Source organism: Rhamphochromis sp. 'chilingali', assembly GCF_963969265.1.
Source record: "Rhamphochromis sp. 'chilingali' genome assembly, chromosome: 1".
Lineage (NCBI taxonomy): Eukaryota > Metazoa > Chordata > Actinopteri > Cichliformes > Cichlidae > Rhamphochromis > Rhamphochromis sp. 'chilingali'.
The window spans coordinates 29,324,833-29,352,832 of record NC_137929.1 but is presented as its reverse complement, the minus strand read 5'-3'; the positions used below and the strand labels follow the sequence as shown (position 1 = coordinate 29,352,832).

The window sequence follows — 28,000 nt, the reverse complement described above, 5'->3', positions numbered from 1 at the left end:
CTTTGCTCTGCAATCCCCATCCAGCACCACGACACAGAAAACAAACATACCTGTTAAGTGATGTACATTTTTCCTAATAAGACACTGGGTAACATTGTGTTTCACTTCTGTTACTGTCTCAGTGGCAACATGTGGAGACGATTGAGCTTGTCAACGATGGCACCGGTCTTGGCTTTGGTATTGTTGGAGGAAAAACCACCGGGGTTATAGTCAAAACTATACTTCCTGGAGGCATTGCTGATCAGGTGACTCTTTAGCTGTGTCTGTCACTTCTTTAGGACATGTCTTTTTTCATCGCTCACAGCCAATGACACTTTCAGTGTTCTAGACAGATGACTCCTGTCAGTTATGTGTAATGAGTAATTGCAGGAAAGCACAGAATTACCTGTCACTTAGGAGTGACAATGCCATAATGAGCGCAGAGTTAATATAGAAATCATTTCTTGCCACAGGATGGCCGCCTGCACAGCGGGGACCACATCCTGAGAATCGGAGACACCGACCTGCTCGGCATGGGCAGCGACCAGGTGGCCCAGGTCCTGAGGCAGTGCGGGAACAGGGTGAAGCTGGTTGTTACCAGAGGTCCTTTGGAAGAGACTCCCTCTGCTTCTGTCATGCCTGTGGTGCTCCCCACTGTCAGCGAACAGCAGGTAAGGGCATCTGTTCCTCTGTAAACCCAAATACCTCTTTTTAAATTTTTTTTACATCACAGAGACGCGTGTCTCATTCAAATTGATTTTATGACTCGCACTATCCTCGCAATAAAGCGTTTTCTGGAGAACCCGTCATCCTGATGGTAATTGCCTGCCATGCAAGACACACCATACACAGTTATATATATAAAAAACTTCACACATAAACTTCAGGTCCTTCATATCCAGTTTTATCTTTTCTTCCTGCTTGACAAGCCAGTACAAATGCAATTAAAGAAAATTGCAGGTTGCATCACCTGTGACTCACACTTTGCTTTACGTTCCCAGAAAAAGAAGGAAAAAAAAAAGCTCAGAGCCTCCTACAAACAGCAATTTCATGGCCATTTTCAGCACTCGCTTCTATTTTGACTTGATTGAATTATTAGTGACTCACAATGTGAATGACAAACATCATATCCCTGTGATCACACACAGTAACTGTGAGTCTTATTTTTGGCTGACAGGTACTGAGCGCTCATTAATCAAAGTTAAACAATGTATTTTGATGTGCCGCAATTTTTCTTTCTTCTGTTCCAAAGTAAAACATCGCTTTCATTTGGTTTCTGCTGTGATGCTGACTCATTTCTCTGCGTCTACACGCAGGGCTACGAGGAAGAGGATGCTGAGGCATTTGATGTGAGCCTTACTAAGAACACCCAAGGACTCGGGATCACTATTGCTGGTTATGTTGGAGATAAGAATTCAGGTGAAAAACTGATTTTTTTTAAAAATAATATGGAGATTTTATATTTCTATTATATATGCCAGTTTTTAAATTGTGTTGATAGGCCACGTAAAACCAGAGTAGAAACCAGGTAGAAACAGGAGCAGTGATACGCCTGCTGCTGTCAGGCCTGCAGGTATCAGGCTGTGACGTTCTCCTTTATAGTGGAGTGGTACAAATAATTTGTGTGGCATCTTATTGAATGCCGAACACCTGATCGTTCTGTAAATAGTTTGAAATTTCTGATTATATTCAGGGATCTGTAATTTGTAAAGTTAGTAAAAAGTGCCCTCCGTTTATTGAAACACAAATTGAAACACATTTAATGTCTTCACCCATTTATGTGTCTCAACTGTTCTGATTCCTCAGAGCCCTCTGGTATCTTTGTTAAGAGCATAACAAAAGACAGCACTGTAGACCAAGATGGCCGTATTCACATTGGAGACCAGATTATAGCAGTAAGTACACTAATTATGCTCTTTTGGTTACGGCTGGCTTCTGTTTTCAGCAGAACGAGATCAAACATGCAGCAAATGTTTCATATTATCATTGATTGTGATCAAATTTACACATTTAGGCAATGGAGGGAAATTATGAGATGCATGAATTTGAATAATTCCCAATTATGCTTTTTATTTGTTCTTCTTGCGACTCTGAATATAAAAGAGTTTTGAAACAGGACACCGAGCAGTTAAGTCTGTAATTTCATTACTGTAGGTCATTAACAGTGAAGCCATGAGTGGATGTTTTTACATGTTTTCTTGAAGAAGTTCTGACTTACTTGTGTGCTGGTGTGTGAGGATGGACTTGCTTTGGGAGTTCACCTAAACGCTCATGATTGTGAGGGATTTAAAACTATCTACTTCCTACCTGCCCTGAATGACCTAAATGAATGAAGTCGTGGATTAGACGACACTCGGGTGCAGAAATCAGTCTTTAGTTAATGCCATTGCAGTTCATCTCTTTCCAGCAAGAACATAGATGGCGCTTCAGCACACTCATATTGTGCAAGCAAGCCGTTCTGCCTCTCCTTTAATCCACCGGCTCACGAGAGATTGCCCTCTGCAGGTCGACGGCGTGAACATCCAGGAATACACCAATCAACAGGCAGTTGAAGTGCTGAGACACACGGGCCAGACGGTCCACCTTAAGCTGATCCGGCGGGGCTTCAGGCCCGATGAGATCCCCCCTGTCACAGCCCCCGTTGTCACCGTCCTCCCCCCTTCCACCACCATCCCCACAACCACCACCGTCATGAAGGAGCTGGAGCTGGAGAGAAAGAAAGCTGAGGAGGCTGCTGAAGGTAGGATGGATTAAGTGAGAGAAATTTAATGAGGATAGATTAAAAAAAAAAATCCCTTACTTCTCATCATCCTGTCAAAAAAGGTGTCATTTGATGTGTAAATTTGGCTCAGACAGGAGTTTCATGATGCAGTGAGGAGTCATTTCCATGTGACTCCAAAAGGAAATTTCAGACACTTTTATGGTGTTGTAAACAGATGCAAACAGAACTTACTCCTGCCACACACAAATGTTGTTGGCTGGAGTTATGGCCTAAAACAACATCATATGCATAGAGTGAGGAAGCTGAAGCCTGAACACAGGATCATTCAGTTGCAGAGAAATCGACTTTTTCATATTGCGAGTAACCATTTTACACCAATTCCTAATATTGAAAAATAATTGCTTATTGCAGGTTAAAAGGTTCCTCCTCATAATAGCAGCAGAATACTCCCACGTTACAGCCCCGTCGCTCCTAATTAGAGGTTGAAATATGCTAATTAACGCTGCTGACAAATGCCAAGAGGACAAAAACTATTTTCTCAGATATGGCAATATAGTTAAGTGCTTTTTAAGCACTACCCTTCGTAGCAGTCAGACTGGCTAGAAATTTAACAGCCGTCTTTGTACGGAATCCAAAACTTAGCATCATGTTGGTTGAGAGTTGAAGTAGATCAACTTTCAGAATAGTAAAATAGTGCACAATGCATAACATCCCAACCAAGGAGAAACCTGCATTTATCTTCGTTCTTGTGTGTTTTTCTAATACCTTTGCATTTATGTAATATTGGCATTAAATAAGAAGAAACTTATTTAATGCCAGGACCTCTGGGCTGTTGCAGAAGAAAGACAAGCAACTTGCACAAGTTGTTTAGTGTCGGCAGTAATAGATGGAGACTGAAAGTGATTATTTTTAGCACTAGGAAGTTGAAACATGAAGAAAACCAGAAAACCAACAGCTATGAGAGAGACTAAAGGGAAGAAGGGTAGAGTAGTTTTTGGCTGCTTTGAAAACTCTGAGTATAGGAGAAACAGGAGTGTGTGTGTGTATGTGCACAGTGTGCTTTTTGCTCAATCATTAAATGAATGAAACAACAGAAAGAAATCGAACCATTAACTTAAACTGTTGTCACATCCTTCCATAACAATCTGCTGAGTCGTATTTGTATGCTGGAACTTAAAAGACTTTAATATAAAATTCACTTCATGGCAAGTATTCATTTCATGGGTGACCAGTTCTGTGCCTTGCGGAACCCCAAAGACAAAAATGAGTCCCAGGCTCATTAAACATGTATTAAAAGTCCTGGTATTTTTATGGATTAGCAAACATTAGCAAAGGCGCTTTATGTGTTTTTGATATAAAGGGAAAAGAGAGAAGGTCCTCTTTCAAAGCAAGAGTGATTAGGCACTAACAGATTCTGTGTCAGTGTTGAGGGTTTTTTGTGCTGTGCGTGTGCTGCTGGTGGAAGGTCGATGGCTCCTTTGTGCGTCTCACTGTCCGTTGTGTGTTTACCGTCTCCACAGATGAAAAGCAGCTCCACACAAAGAGTGAAGGATCTGATGTCAGCCCTGCCACGGATCAGCTAACAGAAGACAAACATGGTAGGAGGCTGAGATGCTTTTTCCGTGTGCTTTAGCAGTGATATTGGGCCCAAATCTGACAGATAAGGGCTTCTATTGACAGGACCGCACCGACTAGCAGCACACAATGTGAGGACATGCTGAGACGGCTGCTGTTGCTAGGTTCAGACATTTAAATGGTAGCAGATAAGGGTTTATTTGATCTTCCACGACACATTTTCAAGTACTTTGCTTATACTTGGAAGTTTATGGTGCAGTGCCACCTGTGAATGGCTTATGACAACACCGTCTTAATTTTTGTGTGTTATTGCATAACATATTGTGTTTTTGAAGAACCGAGCTTAACACCTTTTGAAGAGGAGGAGTTAATGAAGAAGTGGCAGGAAATTCTGGGCCCAAGTAATGAAGTTGTGGTAAGTTTACTGTTTAGATTCATAGCAGATATTGTAAAAAATAACAGTGACCTGGGTCATCAAACAAAAGGGTCTGAATCATTGACAGACTTCACATAAAGAGATGTGATTTACTGTTACCCTGACAGGTGGCTCAGGTGGAGAAGTTTACCGAGAACAGCGGTCTGGGCATCAGTCTAGAAGCCAACAGCGGACATCATTACATCCGATCTGTCCTTCCTGAGGGACCGGTCGGTCGCTGTGGCAAGCTGTTCAGTGGAGATGAGCTTCTTGAGGTATAATACTCGAAAATTACATTTGTTATTAGTATTTACAGAAGGTTGGTTGGTTGGTTCATGGAGCTCAGTTTTAGTGCAGTACATATTGTCATACAGCAACTCTGGAAGTACTTACATTGATTATAATGGTCTTTGTGGTGTTTCCTTTGTAGTTATAACACAGTGCCTGACAACTGCTGTATATGCCAATAAGGCATGTATGGGCTTCACTTATTAGGAATGATTCCTACCTAAAAATTCACCAACAGAGGATAAGCTTCTGATACAACTTCACCTAATTCAAGGATGCTTGGGGAAGAGGGTGAAGTCTGAGGAGGTTACGCTCCATATATTTCCCCAAATATAGTTCCCCCAAAGAAAGTAATAAAAATCACTCCACATAGAGCTGAAAGCTGGATTAATCAGTGGTGTATCAGCTGTTTAAGTATGTTTCCAAATGAGTTATTTGGAGTTATGGTAAATAAATTCCTGGTTTTACATTTGTTTTTGCTACTTTTAGGTCTTTGTTTTGTATTCATGGCTTGCCTTTTAGCTGTTCCGGTTTATTCTCACCACTCTCATTTCCATCTCTGGCAGGAGGCCGTTTCAGTACAAAGGTCTAAAAACCTCCTGTTTTCTGCAAGAGTGGCGCCAACCTGCAGATTAATGCTAATGTTGCTATGTTGCTCCCTTTCTGCTGGGCAACTGTTGCCACAATAACTTAAGTCAGTGGTTTGCAAACTGTGCAGCGTAGTAGGCTACTGGGAAAATATGGGGTGAATCAATGTTAAATGAATCTGATTTAGCTGGAGAAAATAAACAGGGATTTGCTACTGCAGCTGTGTTAAGCTTTTTTAAAATGAACTGGATTCTTTCGTATGGTTAATGATCCCTTCTCTCTTTTTGAGGAGGGTTGAGGTGCCAAAATAAGTTTGAGAACTGCAAACGTAGGTTGAAAAGGTGTCAGTACTGAGTTTACAACTTTTTCCACTTCCCACACATAAATAAAATAAATAAGTAAATAAATAAATATAAGAAGTGCTTCTTGGGATTACTAAAATTATTCTTTGGCATTTTGCCTTTTTTTTTTAGGAGGAATAGTAAGAAAATGTCCACAAAGATCTGCAGCAGAGATCCGTTTAGCTAAGGCTCAGCTGCTGAGAGGCACTTTATCCCACGTGACATGTACTGTAACCACTTGGTCCTGATTTTAAATTCATATTATGATTAGTTTTAAGTTTTAACCTTTCCTTTCTTAGGTCAATGGCATTTCCTTGATTGGTGAGAGCCACAAAGAAGTAGTGAGAATCTTGAAGGAGCTTCCGCTCCACGTGTACGTGACATGCTGCAGGCCGGCCCCCGACCTTCAGCCTGAGGTGGATGCTGAGCAGAGAGAATCAGAGGCTTTGTCCACAACATCGAAATTGAAGGTACCTGCACTCATGATGCTGCAGTCCGTTTAATACTTAATACTACGAAAAACATCCAAGTAAAAGGGTACAAACTTGCAGTCTGCACTTACAGGACACTTTATTAGGTACACCTAGCTAGTACTGGGTTGGACCTCCTTTTGCCTGCAGAGCTGCTTTATTTCTTCATGGCACAGATTCAACAAGGTTCTGATGCTCTGTTTGAACAGCACATCGTGTTGACCCTGTCCACATACCTAAATGCATTGAGTTTCTGCCATGTGATTGGCTGGTTAGATATCTGTGTTAACACTCAGATAATCAGTTGTCCGGTGTATATTACTAAGAAAGTACTGTTGCAGACGATGCATATGCAGGCCTCCTTTTGAAAGCATTACCACATCACAGAATATGTTTTCCTGCCTGTGCATATAAAGCAATTTGAGAATGATGCTCTTTAAGTCTTCCTTCTCTGTTCTAACCCATCAACCATTATTAGCTTGCTGTCAATTGCTCTATCGGGTTTCCACACTGCCATCCATGATGGATTAAGACTTAGTGATAAGCAGGGAAGGCTGAGTGTTTATTAAGACCAATTCTAGCAATACCTCAGCAGTAGCCAGCAACATTTGCTAGAGATATGAGACATCAAAAGCAGCTTTCCTTTAGGTAAGGGGGTTTTCATCTCTCTCGCCTTATCTGTGATAATGTACTAAGGCCCGAGCATCCCAAAGATATTTCCCTTTCATCTGCTGCCAGAAACCTGAGCCAGAAACAGAACTAGAGGGGAGCAGCCTATAGCGACGAAGGCATGGGGTTACATAGTGATTTTGGGTTTTTCCTTTCTGTGCAGAATCAAATAGACCTCAGCGGTGTAGTGGTTGCTGAACACCCAGAGGTGAATACAATAGCGGCGACACAGGGCAACGTGAGCGAGGAGGCGATAGGATCCCCTTTGGCTATGTGGGAGTTGGAGATCCAGAATATCGAGCTCGAAAAAGGAGAAGGGGGATTGGGATTCAGCATTTTGGATTACCAGGTGGGATTATGTTCTAGGGTTTAATGGAAATGTAACAAATATCAATATTCAGGTAACAGATCCTTTTTTAACATGTTTAGATGATGAGTTTTTTTCTTTAGTTTTTTAAACGTGTCTACATTGTGCGTATTTCTGTATTATAGGATATTTAAACGTGGCCATATTCACAATATGGGCTACTTTTATTAGATGGAAAAAGCTCGGTGGTGTGTGTGTGTCTGAGTGTGTATTCATATCTTTGTGGAGGCCAAAAATTGGAAGTTTATTTGTGGGGACCAGGATTATGGTCGCCTCAAGTTTGAAGGCATTTTTGAGACTCAAAATGTGGTTTCAGTGACAATATGTTAGGTTTAGGCTAAGGGTTAGGCATTCATTTTTCATGGTTAGGGTTGGGGTAAGGGGCTAGAGAAAGCATTATGTCAATTAGATGTCCCCACAAGAAATGAATACCCCACGTGTGTGTGTGGGAGTGGTTAAGAAAATGACCTGAATTCGATGTGATCTCCATATGAGGCTGTGATAATTTACTCATTGACTTGTGCTGGCTTAACATCACCACAGGACCCACTGGACCCGGCCAAAACGGTGATTGTGATTCGCTCTCTGGTTCCCAATGGTGTCGCAGAGAAGGATGGCAGGCTGTTGCCAGGAGACCGACTCATGTACGTTAACAGCAGCAACCTGGAGAACGCCAGCCTGGAGGATGCCGTCCAGGCCCTTAAGGGGGCCAAGCTCGGCAAGGTCCAGATCGGAGTCGCCAAACCACTGCCTGTAAGAATTGTTATTAGAAAGCATTTGCTTTTCCCCCCTCTACTTTAAATCGCTTTGAAAATCAAAGTTCAAATGTGTTTTGCGTGATTGTAGTATTAAGTGTACGTGTACCTGTCAGAGTTACTGAGATTTACTCTGTGCTTTTGTGAATTTTCTGCAGTATTTGTCAGGGATCTGTCCCTCTACGTATGCAGGGTTTTAAATCCAGCAGTCCATATATCACACAAGTTAGTCTCCAGTCATGACAGCTCAGCTTACAAGGGCTTGAATTTTTCATGCAGGAAACAGTGTGGAGGTAGGCTGCATGGTTTAGCATTCCACCCACTATTCTTTCAGGGGAGGTGACCAGCCTAAAATGCCCTGGACCCTTTGTTTTATATTATTATGTTATCGAATTCTCCAGTAGCACATCCCCTCTTGTACATTTAAACATACAAGGGCACCTGTCAAGATATTAGGTCCGTCCAACGGCATATTCATTGCTCCAGGCAGCTGTGCTCCTTGTACAGGATGTTTCTCTCCCTGCAAAAACAGCTTGCATTCTTTCAGCTGTAGAGCCGCAGTTCTCTTGTATTGAATCTGTCGTTGGATTACTCAGCGAGACCTCTGGGCTGCCAGGGTTAGCTGGATTACAGAGCTGCTGGAAGCCTCTGTGGAGTTATCCTGCTCTGCTGCAGGACGTGGAATGGACTTCTGAGAAGTATTTTGTTGTGTTGCCTCTCAAAATTGAGTCTTACTAGTGTAATCCTGCAATATGCCATCTTGGTTTTCATACATTTCTAGGGTGCACGCTACTCACAGTAAATTGCAAAAGTTCTTTTGCTTTCCATAGAATGCATGTAAAAAACATGAAATTCAGAACGTCGAGATGATTGAACTCTATAGTTAAATAACAGCATCCTCAAAAATGTAACATCGCTTTCCATCATCATTCCATGTTAATTTATTTGCTCTAGGTTTTGGTTAATGTAGTGTAATTCCATAAAGCCGGGGACACTGAAAGAATTTCTCCACTTTCTTAGGGAATATGTGGATATTCCCACTCTCCACACCCATATGGTGAGCAGGAAATAACTTCATCACCCACCATCCAATCATTTGACTTCAACAGTATTTTGGTTGAAGAAGGAGAGGAAGGAGGACTGACTGAGGGCATCCTTTACCGAGCAGAGCCTGCATTGGTTAGTTAGCTTCTGGGAAAACTGAAAAAAAATCAATCAATCAATCACAGCTCATGAAAAGGGAAACACAACTTACAGTGGGGCAAAAAAGTATTTAGTCAGCCACCGATTGTGCAAGTTCCCCCACCTAAAATGATGACAGAGGTCAGTAATTTGCACCAGAGGTACACTTCAACTGTGAGAGACAGAATGTGAAAAAAAAATCCATGAATCCACATGGTAGGATTTGTAAAGAATTTATTCGTAAATCAGGGTGGAAAATAAGTATTTGGTCAGTAACAAAAATACAACTCAATACTTTGTAACATAACCTTTGTTGGCAATAACAGAGGTCAAACGTTTACTATAGGTCTTTACCAGGTTTGCACACACAGTAGCTGGTATTTTGGCCCATTCCTCCATGCAGATCTTCTCGAGAGCAGTGATGTTTTGGGGCTGTCGCCGAGCAACACGGACTTTCAACTCCCGCCACAGATTTTCTATGGGGTTGAGGTCTGGAGACTGGCTAGGCCACTCCAGGACTTTCAAATGCTTCTTACGGAGCCACTCCTTTGTTGCCCGGGCCGTGTGTTTTGGATCATTGTCATGTTGGAAGACCCAGCCTCGTTTCATCTTCAAAGTTCTCACTGATGGAAGGAGGTTTTGGCTCAAAATGTCACGATACATGGCCCCATTCATTCTGTCCTTAACACGGATCAGTCGTCCTGTCCCCTTGGCAGAAAAACACCCCCATGCTTCACAGTAGGTATGGTGTTCTTGGGATGCAACTCAGTATTCTTCTTCCTCCAAACACGACGAGTTGAGTTTATACCAAAAAGTTCTACTTTGGTTTCATCTGACCACATGACATTCTCCCAATCCTCTGCTGTATCATCCATGTGCTCTCTGGCAAACTTCAGACGGGCCTGGACATGCACTGGCTTCAGCAGCGGAACACGTCTGGCACTGCGGGATTTGATTCCCTGCCGTTGTAGTGTGTTACTGATGGTGACCTTTGTTACTTTGGTCCCAGCTCTCTGCAGGTCATTCACCAGGTCCCCCCGTGTGGTTCTGGGATCTTTGCTCACCGTTCTCATGATCATTTTGACCCCACGGGATGAGATCTTGCGTGGAGCCCCAGATCGAGGGAGATTATCAGTGGTCTTGTATGTCTTCCATTTTCTGATGATTGCTCCCACAGTTGATTTTTTTCACACCAAGCTGCTTGCCTATTGTAGATTCACTCTTCCCAGTCTGGTGCAGGGCTACAATACTTTTCCTGGTGTCCTTCGAAAGCTCTTTGGTCTTGGCCATGGCGGAGTTTGGAGTGTGACTGTTTGAGGCTGTGGACAGGTGTCTTTTATACAGATGATGAGTTCAAACAGGTGCCATTCATACAGGTAACGAGTGGGGGACAGAAAAGCTTCTTACAGAAGACGTTACAGGTCTGTGAGAGCCAGAGATTTTCCATGTTTGAGGTGACCAAATACTTATTTTCCACCCTGATTTACGAATAAATTCTTTACAAATCCTACCATGTGGATTCATGGATTTTTTTTTCACATTCTGTCTCTCACAGTTGAAGTGTACCTCTGGTGCAAATTACTGACCTCTGTCATCATTTTAAGTGGGGGAACTTGCACAATCGGTGGCTGACTAAATACTTTTTTGCCCCACTGTATACTTTTGCTTCCTTCTCGTAATTTTGAAGCGTACCATGCTTGTAATCATGCAACAGTTAGCTTATATGAATGGTATTCTAATAAATACACGCAGTCGATTGAGGGTTTTATTGTTAAGGCTTCATTAGCTGTAGCTACATCAATTCTGATTGACTTGCATTACATTCCTACAATAGCATGATTAGTGATTCTTCCTAAGTGTCCCAGCTATTTGTATTTTGATCCATTACGGCAGATTGATACCAGTGATGCAGACCTGCCTGATGAAAAGATGTTAGGTCATTCTTACTCCGGGATCGAGGACGACACTTTCCAAGCTTCCATGATCGCTCTCCATGGTAGCACCTGTAGCACAGACCTGGATTACCTACACTCATCCACACCTAAGGTAAGGACCTTTATTTATAAAATGTAACTGAAATGAGAAGCACAGCTTGATATTGTTTTCCTCATTTCATTAAATGTTACCGCACCATCTCGTGCCCTTTGTCACAATGAGCTTTACAGCATGTAGTCATTATTCTTTGGGGTTTTTTGCTATGGAGGGCCAAAATGTCATGAGACATGTTTTCTGTTCTTTGTTAGGGCAGTAACTACATTACTGAACTCGGTGTTATATCCACAGCCCCAAGAACTGAAACTCTCCAAATGGATATTAAATTATAAGGAAAATAACCCCGCAAAAAAAGAGTAAGGAGCAGACAAACTATTTTCCTAAGGGTATCTGTGTGTTTCCAGTTTTCCCAAAGGCCACAGCCGACCTTATTTGTAGGGCCTCGCTGCGTAATTTATCGTATAATAGGGCGGCCCAGAGGGACGAACGTGGGGCAGGACGACTCGTGACAATTTATAGTACTGGGGGATTTCACAAAATACATTTCAGCTGTTTGTACCAAGCCCGACAGCTCAGCCTCAGCGTGATCATGTGCTCCAGAGGAAAGCAACAAGTCTCTTGATAAATTTACATCAGTGACCGTAAGAAATGCACCAGCTTTTCCGGACTGTGAGGCTGGATGTTTTTTTTAACCTTTCACTCCGTGCCTGTTTCCTGAACAACAATGTAAAGTTCACCACATTGTAACTCGCCTCAAGAATGTCTCTGCCTTTAAGTTAGTGAGTTCTCTGTTTACCTGACTATCAGCTTGTTCGTTTGGATGGGGAATGATTTGTAACTTTAATTAGAAAATTGGGACATTCTGCATTCATTTTCTTCAGCATATATCTTATCTCTTTGGCACGTGTTGGTTACAAGTAACGCGTTACTGTAATCTGATTACTTTTTTCAAGTAACGAGTAAAGTAAGGGATTACTATTGCAAAAACGGTAATTAGATTACAGTTACTTTCCCGTAGGAACGCTGCGTTACTGCGTTACTAAAACCGTGATTTTTTGCGAGAATGTCTCACGACAGTGACGTAAGCGAGTGCGCCGTTAGTGACAACAGCTGTGTGCAGATCAACAGTGGATCACATATCGATTGTGGGAGAGAGTATGAGCGTGCAGCGTTTAAAGCGTGGAAGTACTGACCTTACTTTGAGTTTGATTCCATAAAAAGTGACAAAAACATTAGCGTCCATCTTGCGTGGGAAGAAAACTTCTTTTTACAGCGAAAAAAACCCCTAAACTTCCAAGCAAGCACCGAGTGCGCTACCACGTAATGGGAAACTCACAGAGAAACTCGCGGATTCTTCCACTGACCGCGGCACACCTGCACCAGTGTAAACCTCCGCCTACCGCAGTCCTGCTTTACAGGTGAAAATAGAGCAACAGGACCGCTGAGTCTTTGACTTTATTTATTTTCTGCTGTGTTTTACTTGCATCTATTTGAAAGAGTGAGTGTAAACACAAAAAATATTTTATTTTATGTGCTGGAATGTGCAGAAAATAGGTTTAAATGTTAAACTAATTTATTCAAGTCAGAGAATGTTGCATATAATTAAATTTTTGCTTGATGCATAAAGTTAAAAGATTAAAACTGATAAAACAAGTTTAAAAAAGAGACTTTTCCATTTGATTACATTTTGTATGATGGATTATGTAGAAAAAGTAGAATTGGGCTGAAAGATCTATCGCTTTATCACCTCTTCAGGTTGTAAATCGTGTTTTAAAAAAGTAACTAAGTAATTAATTACTTTTGAAAATAAGTAATCAGTAAAGTAATGGGATTACTTTTTTGGGGAAGTGATCAGTAATTAGTTACTGATTACTTTTTTCAAGTAACTTGACCAACACTGTTAACGACATCAGGTGAACTAGAGGGGCAAAAATGAGACAACCTCCACAACAGGAGTGCTTTTGCATTTGATTAGGGTCAGTGTCACAAGAGCTAGCATGAGGCAATACCTGGACCCTACAGAGGTTGCACAGGTAGTTCAACTCATCCAGGGTGGCACATCAATATGTGCCACTGTCTCCCAGCACAGAGCATGGAGTAGATTTCAGGAGACAGGTAGTTTCTCTAGGAGAGAATTGATACCATTGATTGCTCCCCATGCTTGCCCGACCTAAATCAAAAGAACACCTCTGGGACATTATGTTTCTGCCCATCCAGCAGAAACATAATGGTTGCAGGTTGCATCTCAGGAGCTTGTCCAGGAGCTCAGTGATGCCCTGGTCCAGACCTGGAACCATCCATCGTCTCATTTGGAGCCATACAAGCACATGAGGGTCATACAAACGTCTGAGTACCATTTGGAGTTGGAGTGCAATGAAATTTCAGCCAAATGGACTCGCCTGCCGCATCATTATTTGACGTTGATTTTCAGAGTCTCTTTGATTTCTTCCCTCTGTAGTTGATCATTTTCATTTCCATCAAACGAGGTGGAATCCTTTCATCCCTAACACATTATCCAGTCCAAATCAGTGTAGCTATCCAGCAGGTTTCCCCACATAGATCTCATGTGTTTTCAAAGTGTTCCTGTGCATTTTTTGAGCAGTATATTTATAAATTTGAAACAGTTTGGTCCTGTCTATTCTGACTGAGGTGTGTATATAGTGATTCTTACTGAACTATTAGTTTGTAGTACTGCTTTGCATGCCAAAAAATTACTTATTTAATATTTTGTACATCCATGAGGGGGTTCTGACCTCAAGCTTTGAAACAACTGGTGTAATAAATGACCCCTAATAATAACAACAGTTTAATCCCTAACTTTGGAAGCTGCCTTTAGTAAAACCATCTCACTTTCCTCCATTTGTCAAAGCCCAGTTCAGTGCTGTCTTATTTCAAATTACACTTCATATTTCCTGTTTTAAGTACATATCTATATACTGAGACTCTCATGTTTTATATATTTGCACATTTGCATTTTTTTTAACTTCTGTTCAGACTCCCAGAAGGATTTTTTGCTGAGAATCATTACTATTCAGCCTGGTTCTAATAAAGTCTTAAACGCTGTTATAATAAAACTGCATAATGCACTCGGCTCTCAAGATCTTCAGTAATTTATGCCACTTTCTACTGGCCTCCGATGGCTTTTCTGTGGCTCATTACAAGGAGGGCACGGCAGCGATGGAGGGAGATGAATTGTCCCTGTTGGGCAGTTGTCTAACTAACAGAGTGGGAATGTTCACTCAATCTGCTCTACTTTGTTTTACTCCAGCTTACAGCCCGACTGAACTTGCTGGAGGAGCATCCCTGCTTTGCAGACAATAGTCAAGTCTTCTCTCCGGAGGAGTCGGCCTCTTACGCTCCTCCGAGTCTGACCAGCCACATCCCGGCTTTTAATGCTATTCTGAGCAGCTCCGACCAGTACCTGGGACAGCTCCCGAGCAAAGAAGACCCAGAGGACGGCACAAATTCATACAGCCCGTTTGCTGAAATTGGGAGCAGATCGAATGTGCTGGAGGAACCTGTGGAGAGCCTTAACTATCAGAAGGAGCCTGCTATCTCTTTCGGAGAGATTGTAGACATAAGAGTTTTGATGAAGGTAAGAATTTAACAAGTCTAAATTTTTGCTCGCGATAAGATCAGGAGATAAGATTAAAATGGATATTCTATGCTGTGCACATGTGACAAGGTGCGTTATAACAGCGAGGAAATAATCCTCCATCATTTCTTTTTTAAAGTCTCTCCACTCAGAGGCTGCCTTCAAACGCGAGATAAAAAAGGTTCTAAGCTGATTTGTTTAAAATGATTTTCACAGTCAAATCGCTGCCTTTTTCTCCAGAGACCCTGCTTTGTTTTGGAATCCGGCCTTATTAATATATTTATTTACTGTCATGACTAAGTGTGCTGAATTATCAACTTAAAGGACGAGGAGGCTGGTGCGAAAGAATCTGCAGAAGACGGAGACAAAGCAACGTTGACCTCAGGGAGCAATTTTGAAAGGACTATCACAGTCGTCAAGGGCAACTCCAGCCTGGGTTTGTGCTCATTTCTTTACAATCGTTAATTTGTTCTTTTTATTTGTTTTCTTCTCATTTTCCACAGAAGTGTTAATGAGGTTTCAGGATTGAAAGGTGCATTTGGCCTTTACTTTTATCTCCTGTTTTCTAAATCCAGTTTTATGGAAAAATGATAGAAGCAATTTTTGACTGTTTTCCACTCAGAAAGTCTAATCCCATCGCCATACTCATTATTTGCATTTCAAAACCTGCCCAAGGGGCTGCTACTGGCTCCAAGAATATTAAGTATGAACTTCTAAAACAAATAGGTGTTATGAAGTTACAGTTTAAAATCTTCAATTCCTCAATGAAAATCGTCTCTTATTTTGCTCGTTTGTGCTCTTTCAAGGTTTTTATTGGGTGGAGAATATTCGGCATATTTTGCTCTCAATTTGCAGCTTACTTAGACCGAATTCATTCTTAAATAGAGCACACTAATCGTATTTTTAAACAGTTTGTAAATGAACTCTCACACATCAAGCTGTTGCAAAAGGGAGTTTAAAATGTAGTCGAAGGCTTTAGCCGGAGTGTCTCCCATCTGGATAAAAAGAATGATGGACAGTATGTGCAGATGAAGACGAGCCTCCAGAGATATTATGTCACACTCCATTGAGACAGATGTGAAAATTAAATTTATCAACATGTTGACAGTTTCTAGAATGAATGGATTTTCTTGTAGAAGAGAATCAAAAATATAGTCTAACTGTGTTCCTGAGGTAACTAAATGTTGGGATATTTTCTCTCACTGATGTTTTACAGAGCCAAGAGTAGGCACAGTATAAAAACACAAAGTGTAAAAATGGCTCAGAGTGTGCCAAGAAAATATCCCCACACCATTAAACCACAAAAAAGGCCGATACAAGGCAACATGCATCCATGCTTTCGTGTTCTTTATACTAAACTGTGACCCTACCATCCGAATGAGACTCCTTGGTGAGCTGGCGTGAACTGTAGCCTCCGTTTCCTTTTGTTAGCTAACAGGAGTGGCAGCTAATGGTGTGGTCTTCTGCCTCAAGGTCCGATGTGCTGTTGGTCTTGGTTATGATGAGTGGTAGTTTGAGTTACTGTTGCCTTTAGCTCAAAGCCATCTGGCCATTCTCCTCTGACCTCTGACATCAACAAGGCGTTTTCTTTGGATATTTTCCCTTGTTAAAGCTAGTTGTGTGGGAAAATCCCAGCAGATCAACAGTTTCTGAAATACTCAAGTCACTTAAATCACTTAAATCAAACAGTTGCTCATCTTCTTCAAAGGGATGACAGTGAGCGCCTTGAAAGACGGTTTGGGGATGTTGATCCGCAGCATAATCCACGGAGGATCCATTAGCCGGGATGGACGTCTCGGGGTTGGCGATCTCATCCTGGCTATCAACGGAGAGCCCACTGCCAACCTGACCAACGCCCAGGCCCGCGCCATGCTCAGGAGGCACTCTCTCATTGGGCCAGATATGGGGTAAAGGCTATAATCTATATACACGTTTATGCGAAACAATAGCATGCATTATGATTTCAATGAGACCATTATTGTGGCCAAAAATAACAGATTGCGGTTTGCAGTAATTCATTTGACTTAAATGTGAAGCTTATGCCTGTATCATTTTAAAATCAAGCGGTTAGTTTTCATTTAGCCCATATGCACATAATTAGTAATGTCTGGCATTACCGAGTGCATGAAATGATTATTAGCTCCTCTCAGCTATTTCTATGTAAGCCGCGTGGTAGAGTCCGTTTAAATGAGCCTATAAATGCAGAATACAGCAGGCTCAGTAGTTACTGGCAGATTATTTTTTTAAAGAAATGAGCACTACTAAAGTTACACTGTTGGCCTGAAACCCTGCCCTGTGAAGGACTTGCCTTACAGGTAAATCGAATGTTGTATTTGACAAGTTCTGCTTGCTGAACTAAACTTGGCAGTTTGTTAGCTTCGGTGCATAAAAAAGCCAACTCTTCACATTCTAGATCTGCTTGTGCACCCGAGGACGATCTGTGCCCATTTTATGTGTGAGTATGACTAACTTCCATGCTGGTGGTCTTTCTGCAACAACAACAACAACAACAAACTCTCTTTCTTTCCATCTGCTGCCGACCTTCATGACAGTCTATTAGAGTTTTATCCAGACAGTTACTTACAGCAGAGTGCCAAAGCAACAGCGAAATATGACTATAGCTGCTAAAGATGCTGTTTTTAATGTCTGTCAGATACACCGAGTAGCATTTAAATAATAATACTGTGAAGCTGCGCACCAGCTTTAACAAATGTTTGAATTTTTATTCCTGTGACAACAGATCTGGATAAATCTTGATTGACTACCACTTTTTTTTTTAGCACCTAACCTGCTGTACGTCTTCTTCTTGCTTCCATTGTGACTAACATGTTTAAACACCATAACGCACTGTTTTTCCTGTTTTCCCCTCCACTCATCATTCCTTTATAAGCTCTGCCACGTCTCTCACCGCCTGTTGTGATGTTCTTAATGAACTGACTCATCCGTTTCATTATTTCATTCATTTTCCTCTGTCTGCATGCCATGTATTTTTTTTAAAAAAAACACACACAAATCAAAATCAACCCATCTGCTGAAGATCTGTTAGCTTCACTCAGATGTGCTAATGCGCCCCCGAGAATCAGCCTCACTCTGAATTGTTGTGAAACGTCAGTTTGTCAGCTTTCTTTTGTTTCATTTCCTAAAGGGAGTTTGTTTGTGTTAATAATAGAGCCATCAAATTTGTTCCACGTCGGTCACGCAGTAGGTGGTGCAGGACTTCGAAAGCGTCTCAACCTCGTCACAGGGAAGTTTTTTGCAAATAGACTGAGGTCAGTTTTGCTGCAGTCTCGTTCGTGAAGTAAAATCTGATGCAGGGACAACGGCTTCTAAATGTAAATGAGCAGGTTTAAAAGTAGCTGTTTTGTTTAATGAAAAGGTGGCGGCGGGGGGTAGCTGTAAGGATTTGGTTCCAGTTTGCACTTTACTGCGTGTTCTCCTCTATTTTTGTTAAATTACTTTGTGCTTTTGCAATGAATGGGGGCATAATTGCCAATAACGGTGAGTAATAGGGTTTATAAATATGGAGGCCAGGTTGTTGTGTAGTTTGTGAATATCCACTCATTCATGTGTGTGTGTGCTTATGTTTATGTGTGTGGTGGGGGGGGTTCAGCATTACGTATGTCCCAGCTGAGTATCTGGAGGAGTACAAGGCCAGCCTGGAGCAGCCTAAAGACGACATCTTCACTGACGCAGCTCCAGTGGCAGCTCCAGCGCTGAAGTACGTCCCCCTGCCACAGTGATACTTGTTATGCAATTTGCAGGCAAACCTAAAGGTGAACAGACAAATGTTTATATGCGGAGCCTCTTTTCTATTTTTAGAGAAATTCCCAACCTCCCCGAGCGCGAAGACGGAGAAGGAGAAGAAAGCGCATCTTATAACATCTGGAACCAACCGAGGAAGTGTGTGAACACAGACACATACACATGTGTACCTGACCTTTTGATTCAATTTTGTACACGTATCAAATGTCACAAGGTTTAAAGTGAAAACTCTTGCAATCCCTTATTGGTACCTTCCTCAGAGTGGAGCTTTTCCGAGAGCCGGGCAAGTCCCTGGGGATCAGTATCGTCGGTGGCCGAGGGATGGGCAGCCGGCTGAGCTCTGGAGAGGTGATGCGGGGCATTTTTATCAAGCACATCCTGGAGGACAGTCCTGCTGGACAGAACGGGACTCTGAAGACTGGGGATCGAATTGTAGAGGTAAAGGGACTTTTTGTGTCACAGAACAATCGATGTAATTTATTCGTTTGGACTAAAGTGCTCAAATGTTTGAAATAAATGGCTAGAATTTTTTTTTTTTATGCTTCCTTCAGGTGGACGGAGTAAACCTAAGAGATGCTAGTCATGAGGAGGCAGTGGAGGCCATACGGAGGGCAGGGAACCCTGTCTCCTTCCTGGTCCAGAGTATTATCCAGAGGCCCAGGGTAAGTCTGTATATTAGCGTCTGCTTCCCAGTAACTACCTCGTAATGTAAAGGTCACAATATCCTCACTCTGCAGCTTCTTTTTTGTTACCTCGTGTAAAACTTTTGTGTTTCAGCACAGGCCGTTTAGGGCACTTTCAAAAAGCTAACAGGTACCGTATACGACCCCTTTACTGTCCTGGGTTGTCTGTACGTTGAAAGTAAATGTGAACTCTTTTATGGAGCGACAGCAAACCCTGCCTGGCATATTAAATGTATTAGCGTGTTTTAACCTTTAAGAGCAGCGCTGAAACAGTGTATCAACAACACCGTTTGTTGCTTGAAAGTGCCCTCAGGCCTTTAAAGCATGACTAAATCGTTTCCTGCTGAGGCTGCTACTGGCGTGGCTCCAGTGTCAGATCTCCCTGCTTTCATCACCTTTCACACATTAGGAGATAGTCCCTCATGCTTTCCTAAACATTCTGGTTACTCATTAAGCATACAACAAACCATAATCTTATGTAAAACAGGGGAAGGACACGAGGAGGGCAAGAATGATATTAAAGCTGCTATGATCAGTGTTTTTGGAACAATGGCATAAGGGCCATTGACCGAACCTGACTTTGCAGTTCCCCTGAGCTCTGCGTGGATTTGTAGCATCATTTGATTTATTCTTTTGGTTTTCCAAACAGTAACTGTAGTATTTTGGGTAAGAGGTTCTCAGCCTTGTTGTCTTATTATTTTTGATATGTTTTTTAGCAGTTAGCTCGACAGTACTAAAGTTATTATCTAAAAAGTTAACACTGTTTAGAATAAACCTTTTAGCTTTTAGTTGCTAAAAGCTAGCTAACTGTCATGGTTGTTAGCTAAAGAAATACTGAAATACAATGTGCACTTGATACTAGCATGAGCTAGGCTAACAAAAACATTAGCAGGCTAATTCAGTAGCCTGCTAATATTTAATTGTTTAATGTTTAATTAGTGGCTGATTGTAACTTCAAAACAATACAATAAAAAAGAGACACGTAATTAGTTACCTTTTAACTATATGTCTTATTTGGTCAAAGTTACAGTACTGTGCAAAAGTCTTGAGCTTTTTTTTATTAAAGACTTAAAAAACTGACCTTCAGAATCTTCAGACTTTTTTTACGTGTTAAGCGACTTAACTTTGACCTATGAATTATTCAAATTAAAGACAAAGTAAGTAAAGGAAAGAACTGATGTTGTATCTACACGTGACAGACAACCTAGCAAATACAAATATAAATTCTTTATACTTTACACACGTTGTTACAAGCAGTCTGTCACAAAAACATACATTTTTAACAAAAAATGCTAAAAGCGTCTTTTGATACCCAACGAGATATTAACTGAAAGCTTGGCATATCTCAGCGTGTTGTGCAGTTTGTCCATTTTTTAGGAAACTTGAAAAGTGAAGAACTAAAGAAATACAAGGACAAAGCTACCTGTGTCTGAAAGTGTCTGAAAGTCAGCTTTTAAGAAGTAGGAAAAAATTAGGAAAAAACCTGAGAGATGCATCTGACCATTCACTTGATCCATCTACTGTTCACTGATGCCTCATCAGAAATGGTGTCAGTAGACGGGTGGCTGTCAATAATTCAAGGGAAACTGGGAGAAAAGGCTGAGTGTAATGCCAAATTACACAATCAGTGGCAACAGCGCAAATTTGAAGTTCTCAGTACAAATCATCTTAAATAAATAAATGGAGGAGGTCAAGAGAGAAGGACAACAGTATCTACAGGCATCTGTAAAACACACAGTGGAGACTCTGTCATGGCTTCGGGATAAATTTCAGTCAGTGGTGTGGGGATCTTGACAAAACTGATGGAATTATGACTGCAGAAAAGTACCATCAGATTTTGATCCACCATGCAATGCCATCTGGAAAGCATCTGCCTGAGAACAGCTTCATTTTTCAACAAGACAATGATTCTGGACACACTGCCAACGCAGTAAAAGCATACCTGGATTTAGAAACACACAATGAAACTCTATCAGTCATGAATTGGCCTCCCCAGAGATCAGACCTCAACATTATTGAAGCAGTGTGGGATCATCTTGAAAGAGAACAGAACAAACAGGCCGAAACATCCAAAGAAGAGCTTTGAATGTAATTCCTGATGATTACTTCAGGAAATGATTCACTCTGTTTACTCATTTTCTATTTTTGCTAGCAAAATGTAGGAAACATTTACACAGTACTGTATACCAAACTAGTTCTTTAAAGTACTCAGAACAGTTTTAAGTAGTTACTACAATATGAGCTGCCTCAACCTACATCTCTGTTCCTCTACATGGCGTTCTCAGCCTGAGTCAGTTTATTGCCCAGTTTCATCGCCCGCAGTAAAGAAACTCACCACCGCTTTCACACACATGCCACCTCGCACATGTCAGGTAATCTGTCTTTCTCTTTTTGTCTCCCTCATTTTTATTGCTTAAGCTATCCATCACACTTTATCTTAGTTGCATTATCTGCACTCCCTACTCTTTCCCTTTGTCTCTCAGACTGGTGGCTGAGTCTTTCTTTTTATGTCCGTCTTTGACTTTGAAATAAACACGATGTGCGCATTAATGGAAATAAAGCAGAATTCTAAATTCCCTCCAGGAGAAAAAGAACTGAATCATTTGTTTAATGTCAGCGACCCCAAATGCTGCTTTTAACCAAGCGCTAAAATCAATGTGGCCACTATTTTAGACACATCTGTGCTGAAGGTGAGCTTTGGTGACATTTATTGCACATGCACACTAGATTCTAACCACGGGGCTTATTAAAATTTAATTGATACCTCATATAAAGATGGTCATTATCAACTCTACAATATCAGGGTTGCCAGCTTTTTGTGGGAATAGCACAGCTGGCACTTTTTATCTTTATATCAGCCGAAAAATCTTTTGTGCTGTATTGTAGGGCATACTGATAGACGAACGTCAGCCACCGCCTTTTTAGTTTTGTCTTGTTTTGAGCTCTCGAGTTAAGGATTTTGGTCCTCTTTGGCCATTTCTTTTATAAAATCGGGGTGATATGCATTTAAGAACTGAGGATATATTACCACACCCATATATCTGTGTATTTTACTCTAAATGGGCCAACATTGTGTTGTATTACGCTAGCAATTAAGTATAAACCCATCACTAAAATAGGTACTGCACTATTAAATCCAATGCACAGGGAGGTCATTTCATCATAGACTTCTAAACAACTGGACTGCTTTCGATAGCCAGAGATGTCGCCCCCTGTTGGCCATTAAAAAGAATACATTAGGCTGCCTCCATTTTTGTATACAGTCTATGCTAAAAACATATAAAACCTAGACGGAAAAAAAAGTCTGCACGTAAAAAGCCGAGGGCATATTGAAGGCATAAAAACATTTTCGTTTTAGTTTTTCATCCAGTTGCTTTTTCGTTTTCTTATTAGTTTAATTATTAAAAAGGTTGCAGCCGTGTATATATATTTTTCCTCAGAAATGGCCTTAAATATAAACTAGCCGATGAATAATTAAGTTGTCGCCATTGCTGTTAATGTTTTCAGGAACACATCCAGTGATACAAGGAGACATTATTAGCAAGGCTCATTAGTCAAACTTGCTGGAGAATCTGTTTAAATCGACCTCGTGGATGGTAATATATGTGGATTTGAGTTATGATGGGTGAAAGTCTGTATATATTTAAAAAATTAGATTTTTCCAGGGGATTTAAGTTGGCAACCCTGAAAGTATAAGAGAAAATAATAAGGGCATTAATTGTGGCTCTGCGGCTGCAGGAAGACGTTCTTCTAATTCACTCCAGAGTCACTGGGGTCAGCGCTGAGTGCGGCTAAAGTGAAATCCACGACAATAAACCGAATCATGAGATAAATACCATTTTTAATGGATGATATATCTGAGCAGTGGAGTCCGAGCAGTAGTAGCTGTTTTAAAATGCAGCCACCGAGGGCCACCTAAGAGAGCACATCACATCTGTGCTGTTTCCCTTGAAGTTTCAAATCACTCTGTTGTAAGCAGTGAATAATCTCAAGGTAGCCCGGAGGAGTCTTTGAAACATTTACGCTTTCAGAGAGCGAGAGGCTTTCTTCAGTTCCTCCACGTGAAGGAAATATCCGTCTTCGAGGAACCCGTTAGTTAAACGTTAATGATTTCAATCTCTCTCTGTCTCCTCAGTTACCTTTGATTAAATTTTGTCAGAAAGGCTCAGACATCATCTCTAATGTTTGTCAGCTTGTCGGTCTTGTGTTGCTTTTAGAAGCCACCCCTGCCCTTCCTTCAGCTAAATAGCCACAGCGGGTCGAGCCTTCGCTGCACTCGTCAAACCTCCCTGCCTCAGGTTAGAAACCTAGCCTGCGTCTGCTGTGTCTCCTCGCGTTTGTGTGGGCGTGTCTTTCGTTTGGACCTGCGTGCAACTTGATTGGACCTGTTCGACACGGATACTATTTTCCAACCTGTGCACGATGCCTGTTTTTAAATTTACCTCTGATAGCAGGTGTTTATATTCATTTTCTGTCTCTGTAACTTTGCTTTCTTTCCCATCTGTTGCACCCGCAGAAAGCGAAAACGATAGTTGAGGCTTTTACTGTAAGTGCTTTTTCTTCTTCTTCTCCTTTTCTTTTTAATTTTTCTCCTGTCATCAGCTTTGAAAGGCGATTTATTCAAATTATCCCTCCAACATCGTCCCGAGTGCCTCGTTGCCAATGTAAAAAAGACAACTTGATTAGACGGTCGGCAGTCAACACAAATACTGTTGTGTGAAGAATTATAAACTGCAAGTTTCTGGCAAACAAAGAAGAAAACATTTCAAGCTTGATCATTCAAGAAATCGTCGAGCTTGGACGGGCGCGCGGTGCTGGGCACGCTTTCCTCACTCGACACATCAGTGTTTTGGCATGTCCGAGTGTTTGTGTGCTTTCAGTTCTCGGCTTTGCCAAGCTTCAAGTTAGCAGAAGCAGTGAAAGTTTTGCCTTTATTTGAGAAATGCGGATTTCCAAAACAGATGGTTTATCATAACACAGCATACCGAGCACAGCTTTAGTCATTCCGAACACTTAAGACTTAGCGTTGACCCATTAATATTTATGGGATTACTGCCCGTGCGTCGCACCGCACTGTGATACAGTATCTTTCACTATCTGGTGACATTGAAGTGGATGTTATGAATTTGCTGTCCATACGTGACGTAAATTAATTTCAAAGTCCTTTTTTGTTGTTGCTATCTGGTGCAGAGTAGTGATTTACCTTCATGTCTGTCTTAAATGCAACAGTCATCGATAACAGACTCGAGTGAGGAGAGAGCTGCTGCAGCCGCAACAAGGGACAACAAGGACAAGGTTGGTACTTCTAATTACCGAGCACGCAGAGCGCCTATCAGTGTTGTTGTGTTTGTTGTCAGATTTCAGTAGGTGTCGCTCACGGCGTTAAAATAGATTCAGTAAAAAAAAACCAACTTTCACCATAAACTCGAGATATGTTGTCGACGCAACGCTGGCACACGCCTTTGACTTGACCTGTCAGAACGATGCTGTCTGTTAAAGTTGCCCTTTTTGTCTTCTCCGTAGGAAGGTGACAGTCACAGTAGACTTTTCCTCCGCCTCTCCCCAACTAACCCTTTCACTCCTACCCCGTTTAAGGTTCGTGGGTCTCTGTGTTGTGCTTTCCACCTTCCATTTCCGTGTATGCTTGCACGAATATGTCAGCGTGTCACACGGCAGCCCGTGAATCGGAGATGTCCTGACGTGCTATACATGCATATGCGTGGCCTAACGCCTCCACCGTCCGACTTCCTGTGTGTGTGTTTCTTTTTGTGGAATCGTGAACATCTTTCTTCCTTTACTTTAGTTTTTGCCTTTTTTGCTTTTAGTCCGTTTTCGAAAGCGTAACAGAATCAAAACTCTGGTTTTAAATGGATGATTTTGAGTTTCGAGCATTATATTTAAGATCAACAATGAATGAAGTGATCAGAAGTCAGAGTTGTTACAGGTAAGTGCGCTTATGAATTACTGATGGGTGAATATTTTAAATTTAGAGATGATCATTAAATTAATAATTATATAGTAGAGATCAAAATTTACTGTAACACCAGTCGTCCACTTAAAAAAAAAAAAAAAGAATGTGCAGCGACTAAGCCCATCATCGGGAGAAGTAATCACAAGGCCACAGAGGGACACATCACATGGACGGTGAAGAAGAACTGTAGTGATGACAGCAAGGTTCAGTTTCGACGCGAGGTTTTATGTTCGGGGTCAAACGGGAGCAGAGGGGGGTCAGTTTGGAGGACGGGGCTTCATGGTTTGGTGCTTGAGTAATGTCTATGAGAAGCTTCTACGCCAACAGAGTCAGCTAAGACTTTCTATGGAGGCCGGTGCCTCTTGTCACCCCGTGAAACAGAAGCACTTGTTGAATGTGAGAGCATTAAAATAATGCATGATGGCTAGCCTGGAATCCTGATCCTGAACCTAGCTGTGGCTATGAAAGTCAAGCAGTGGCTAAACTGTGGACAAGACCAAGATCAAACCAGAGCAGTGTGGGAAATTGATAACAATCGTTGTGTTGTGTTAGTTAGTAGTGTTACAGTCATTTAGAGAAAAGGCCCCCCCCTACAAGAGACCTGCTGGTATACTGGCCCAGCGTATTAGCCAGTATTAGCTATTTGCTAACTCCATCGCTCTTGTTCATGGATTTTGTTACATTTATTAGAAGAAGCAGTGACTTAAATACAGGACATTTAGGCATGTAAGGTGTTCTCTAATTTTGATCTCTGCTTTTCATTAAATTAAAAAGAAAAAGTAGCAAAAATACACATGTTGGTGCGAGCTGGAGTAGTGCTGCTATCCCAGTGGTGATCAGAGCTCATAGAATCAATAACTTCCAGCTAACGTACATGTAAAAGGAAACCAAGCATATGGCTTCTTGTTGATTGCATCGGCGCCTTCCTCTCGCTGTGAACCTGACAGCCAATTGATTTAAACATTAATGGAGAGATGAAACCTTCTTTATCTTCTTTACCTTTCACTCATCAACTGTTTTCTGCCTCCATCTGTGGCGCGACAGCTGGCGAAGCGTGAAGCGGCAAAGGCATCTCCCACCAGCGCTGTCCTCACCCTGCCAGTGGTGCCTCATGTGGGAGAGACTGATACAGACACGCTGACAGAGATTCCTGGCGGTCCTGCTGAGACTGCTGAGGAGAAAAAGGAGGAGGGGGAGGAGCCCGAGGACGAGTACGGATATAATTGGAGTGAGTTTAGTTTGTCTGGTTTTTATTGTGTTTTTTGCAGTAGGGTGTTTAATTTTGCAGTGAAATATCACAAGGTTGTAAATGTTTGATGTAAATGTAATCCTGCATCACATACAGCAGGAATATTTTAACCCAGTTTGTAGTGGGAGGAAGTAAAAATATATGCTTACATACTACACTATGTAGTAACAGCAAATGGCCACAAGAGGTCCTCCAAGTTACATGTCTGCCCATAAAGTCTCCTGCATGGCATAAACGTGCACTGATTCACATGCTTGAGCTGGTTGTGCCTCAGCAAAAACCTGAAGGACTCAGTGTCCCAATTAGGCCATTATCATCCTGCAGACACTCTGATGTCAACTGTAGGATGAACTCACTGCTCCAGAGAGAAAGATGGCGAGCAATCAGCATAAAGAACAGCCTCCAAACACCTGGGATTGTGGAGTATATGTGTATATGTGCCCTTGTGTGTGTGTGTGTGTGTGTGTGTATGTGTGTGTGTGTGTGTGTGTGTGTGTGTGTGTGTGTGTGTGTGTGTGTGTGTGTGTGTGTGTGTGTGTGTGAGAGCGAGATAGACAGAGCCCATCCTGCAGGAATAAGATTGATGAGGTTGAGCCCGTGGAGGTGAGTTGTGGAGATTAGTACAGGACTGATGGTTCAACAGTGGCAGGGAGCCCAGAACAACAGGAGCCCACTGGTCTGAACAGTGGCTATCTAACACACCAGAGACAGGAGAGGTGGAGAGACAAAGAAAAGAGACTGGAGCCAGAACAAAAGAGCCAAGATTGAGACAAAAATGGGAGAGGGTGAAGCTGAAATAGAAAATTCTGCTGACAAACTTCTACCTTTTACTTTTGGTTCCTCTGCAATTTACACATTTCAAATATCTGCTCTTCTTTCGGGAAACGTTACACGGAGCGATAGGGCTCGAGACCAGTCTGGCGCTATTTTACTTGTATTGTCAGCTTACATCTGTCTGCCGCGACTTCACCTGCCTCTTTCAGAGAACATAATCCAGCGTTATGGCAGCCTCCCAGGTGTCCTCCACATGATTGAGCTGGAGAAAGGCAAAACAGGCCTGGGCCTCAGCCTGGCAGGGAACAGGGACCGCTCACGCATGAGCGTGTTCGTGGTGGGAATAGACCCCAGCGGGTCGGCCGGCAGGGACGGACGTATGGTTGTTGGGGATGAGCTGCTGGAGGTGAGATGCGTATAAAATTAGTTTCACTGTTCATTTGCTTTTTTTTTTTTTTTTTTTTAAAAAGTCTCAAATTCTGTAAATGCTTTTCTGAGCAATAAACTTTATGTTGTGCTACAGATCAACGGACAAGTTCTGTACGGCCACAGTCATCAGAACGCGTCCTCCATCATCAAGAGCGCTCCATCCAAAGTCAAAATCATCTTTGTCAGGTATCAAC

General features: G+C 41.8%; 1 protein-coding gene across 5 annotated transcripts in view; it reads left to right on the top strand.

Moving 5' to 3' along the window:
• mpdz (multiple PDZ domain crumbs cell polarity complex component) overlaps nucleotides 1-28,000 on the top strand; it is a 50,589-nt gene that overhangs the window by 11,166 nt on the left and 11,423 nt on the right. For 2 of the 5 annotated variants that reach the window (XM_080876630.1, XM_080876634.1), the window contains exons 7-32: nucleotides 123-245; nucleotides 453-650; nucleotides 1,296-1,398; nucleotides 1,786-1,874; nucleotides 2,485-2,719; nucleotides 4,222-4,299; nucleotides 4,612-4,691; nucleotides 4,820-4,966; nucleotides 6,208-6,378; nucleotides 7,211-7,396; nucleotides 7,958-8,167; nucleotides 9,190-9,348; nucleotides 11,245-11,397; nucleotides 14,612-14,938; nucleotides 15,263-15,374; nucleotides 16,647-16,845; nucleotides 17,352-17,393; nucleotides 18,549-18,656; nucleotides 18,758-18,838; nucleotides 18,961-19,138; nucleotides 19,252-19,362; nucleotides 24,613-24,678; nucleotides 24,907-24,978; nucleotides 26,399-26,582; nucleotides 27,587-27,783; nucleotides 27,901-27,992. In XM_080876630.1, the coding sequence (XP_080732756.1) occupies nucleotides 123-245; nucleotides 453-650; nucleotides 1,296-1,398; nucleotides 1,786-1,874; nucleotides 2,485-2,719; nucleotides 4,222-4,299; nucleotides 4,612-4,691; nucleotides 4,820-4,966; nucleotides 6,208-6,378; nucleotides 7,211-7,396; nucleotides 7,958-8,167; nucleotides 9,190-9,348; nucleotides 11,245-11,397; nucleotides 14,612-14,938; nucleotides 15,263-15,374; nucleotides 16,647-16,845; nucleotides 17,352-17,393; nucleotides 18,549-18,656; nucleotides 18,758-18,838; nucleotides 18,961-19,138; nucleotides 19,252-19,362; nucleotides 24,613-24,678; nucleotides 24,907-24,978; nucleotides 26,399-26,582; nucleotides 27,587-27,783; nucleotides 27,901-27,992 (3,701 nt within the window). The remainder of the gene's footprint in view (nucleotides 1-122; nucleotides 246-452; nucleotides 651-1,295; nucleotides 1,399-1,785; nucleotides 1,875-2,484; nucleotides 2,720-4,221; nucleotides 4,300-4,611; nucleotides 4,692-4,819; nucleotides 4,967-6,207; nucleotides 6,379-7,210; nucleotides 7,397-7,957; nucleotides 8,168-9,189; nucleotides 9,349-11,244; nucleotides 11,398-14,611; nucleotides 14,939-15,262; nucleotides 15,375-16,646; nucleotides 16,846-17,351; nucleotides 17,394-18,548; nucleotides 18,657-18,757; nucleotides 18,839-18,960; nucleotides 19,139-19,251; nucleotides 19,363-24,612; nucleotides 24,679-24,906; nucleotides 24,979-26,398; nucleotides 26,583-27,586; nucleotides 27,784-27,900; nucleotides 27,993-28,000) is intronic. The other 3 variants (XM_080876633.1, XM_080876632.1, XM_080876631.1) reach the window with 3 other exon arrangements.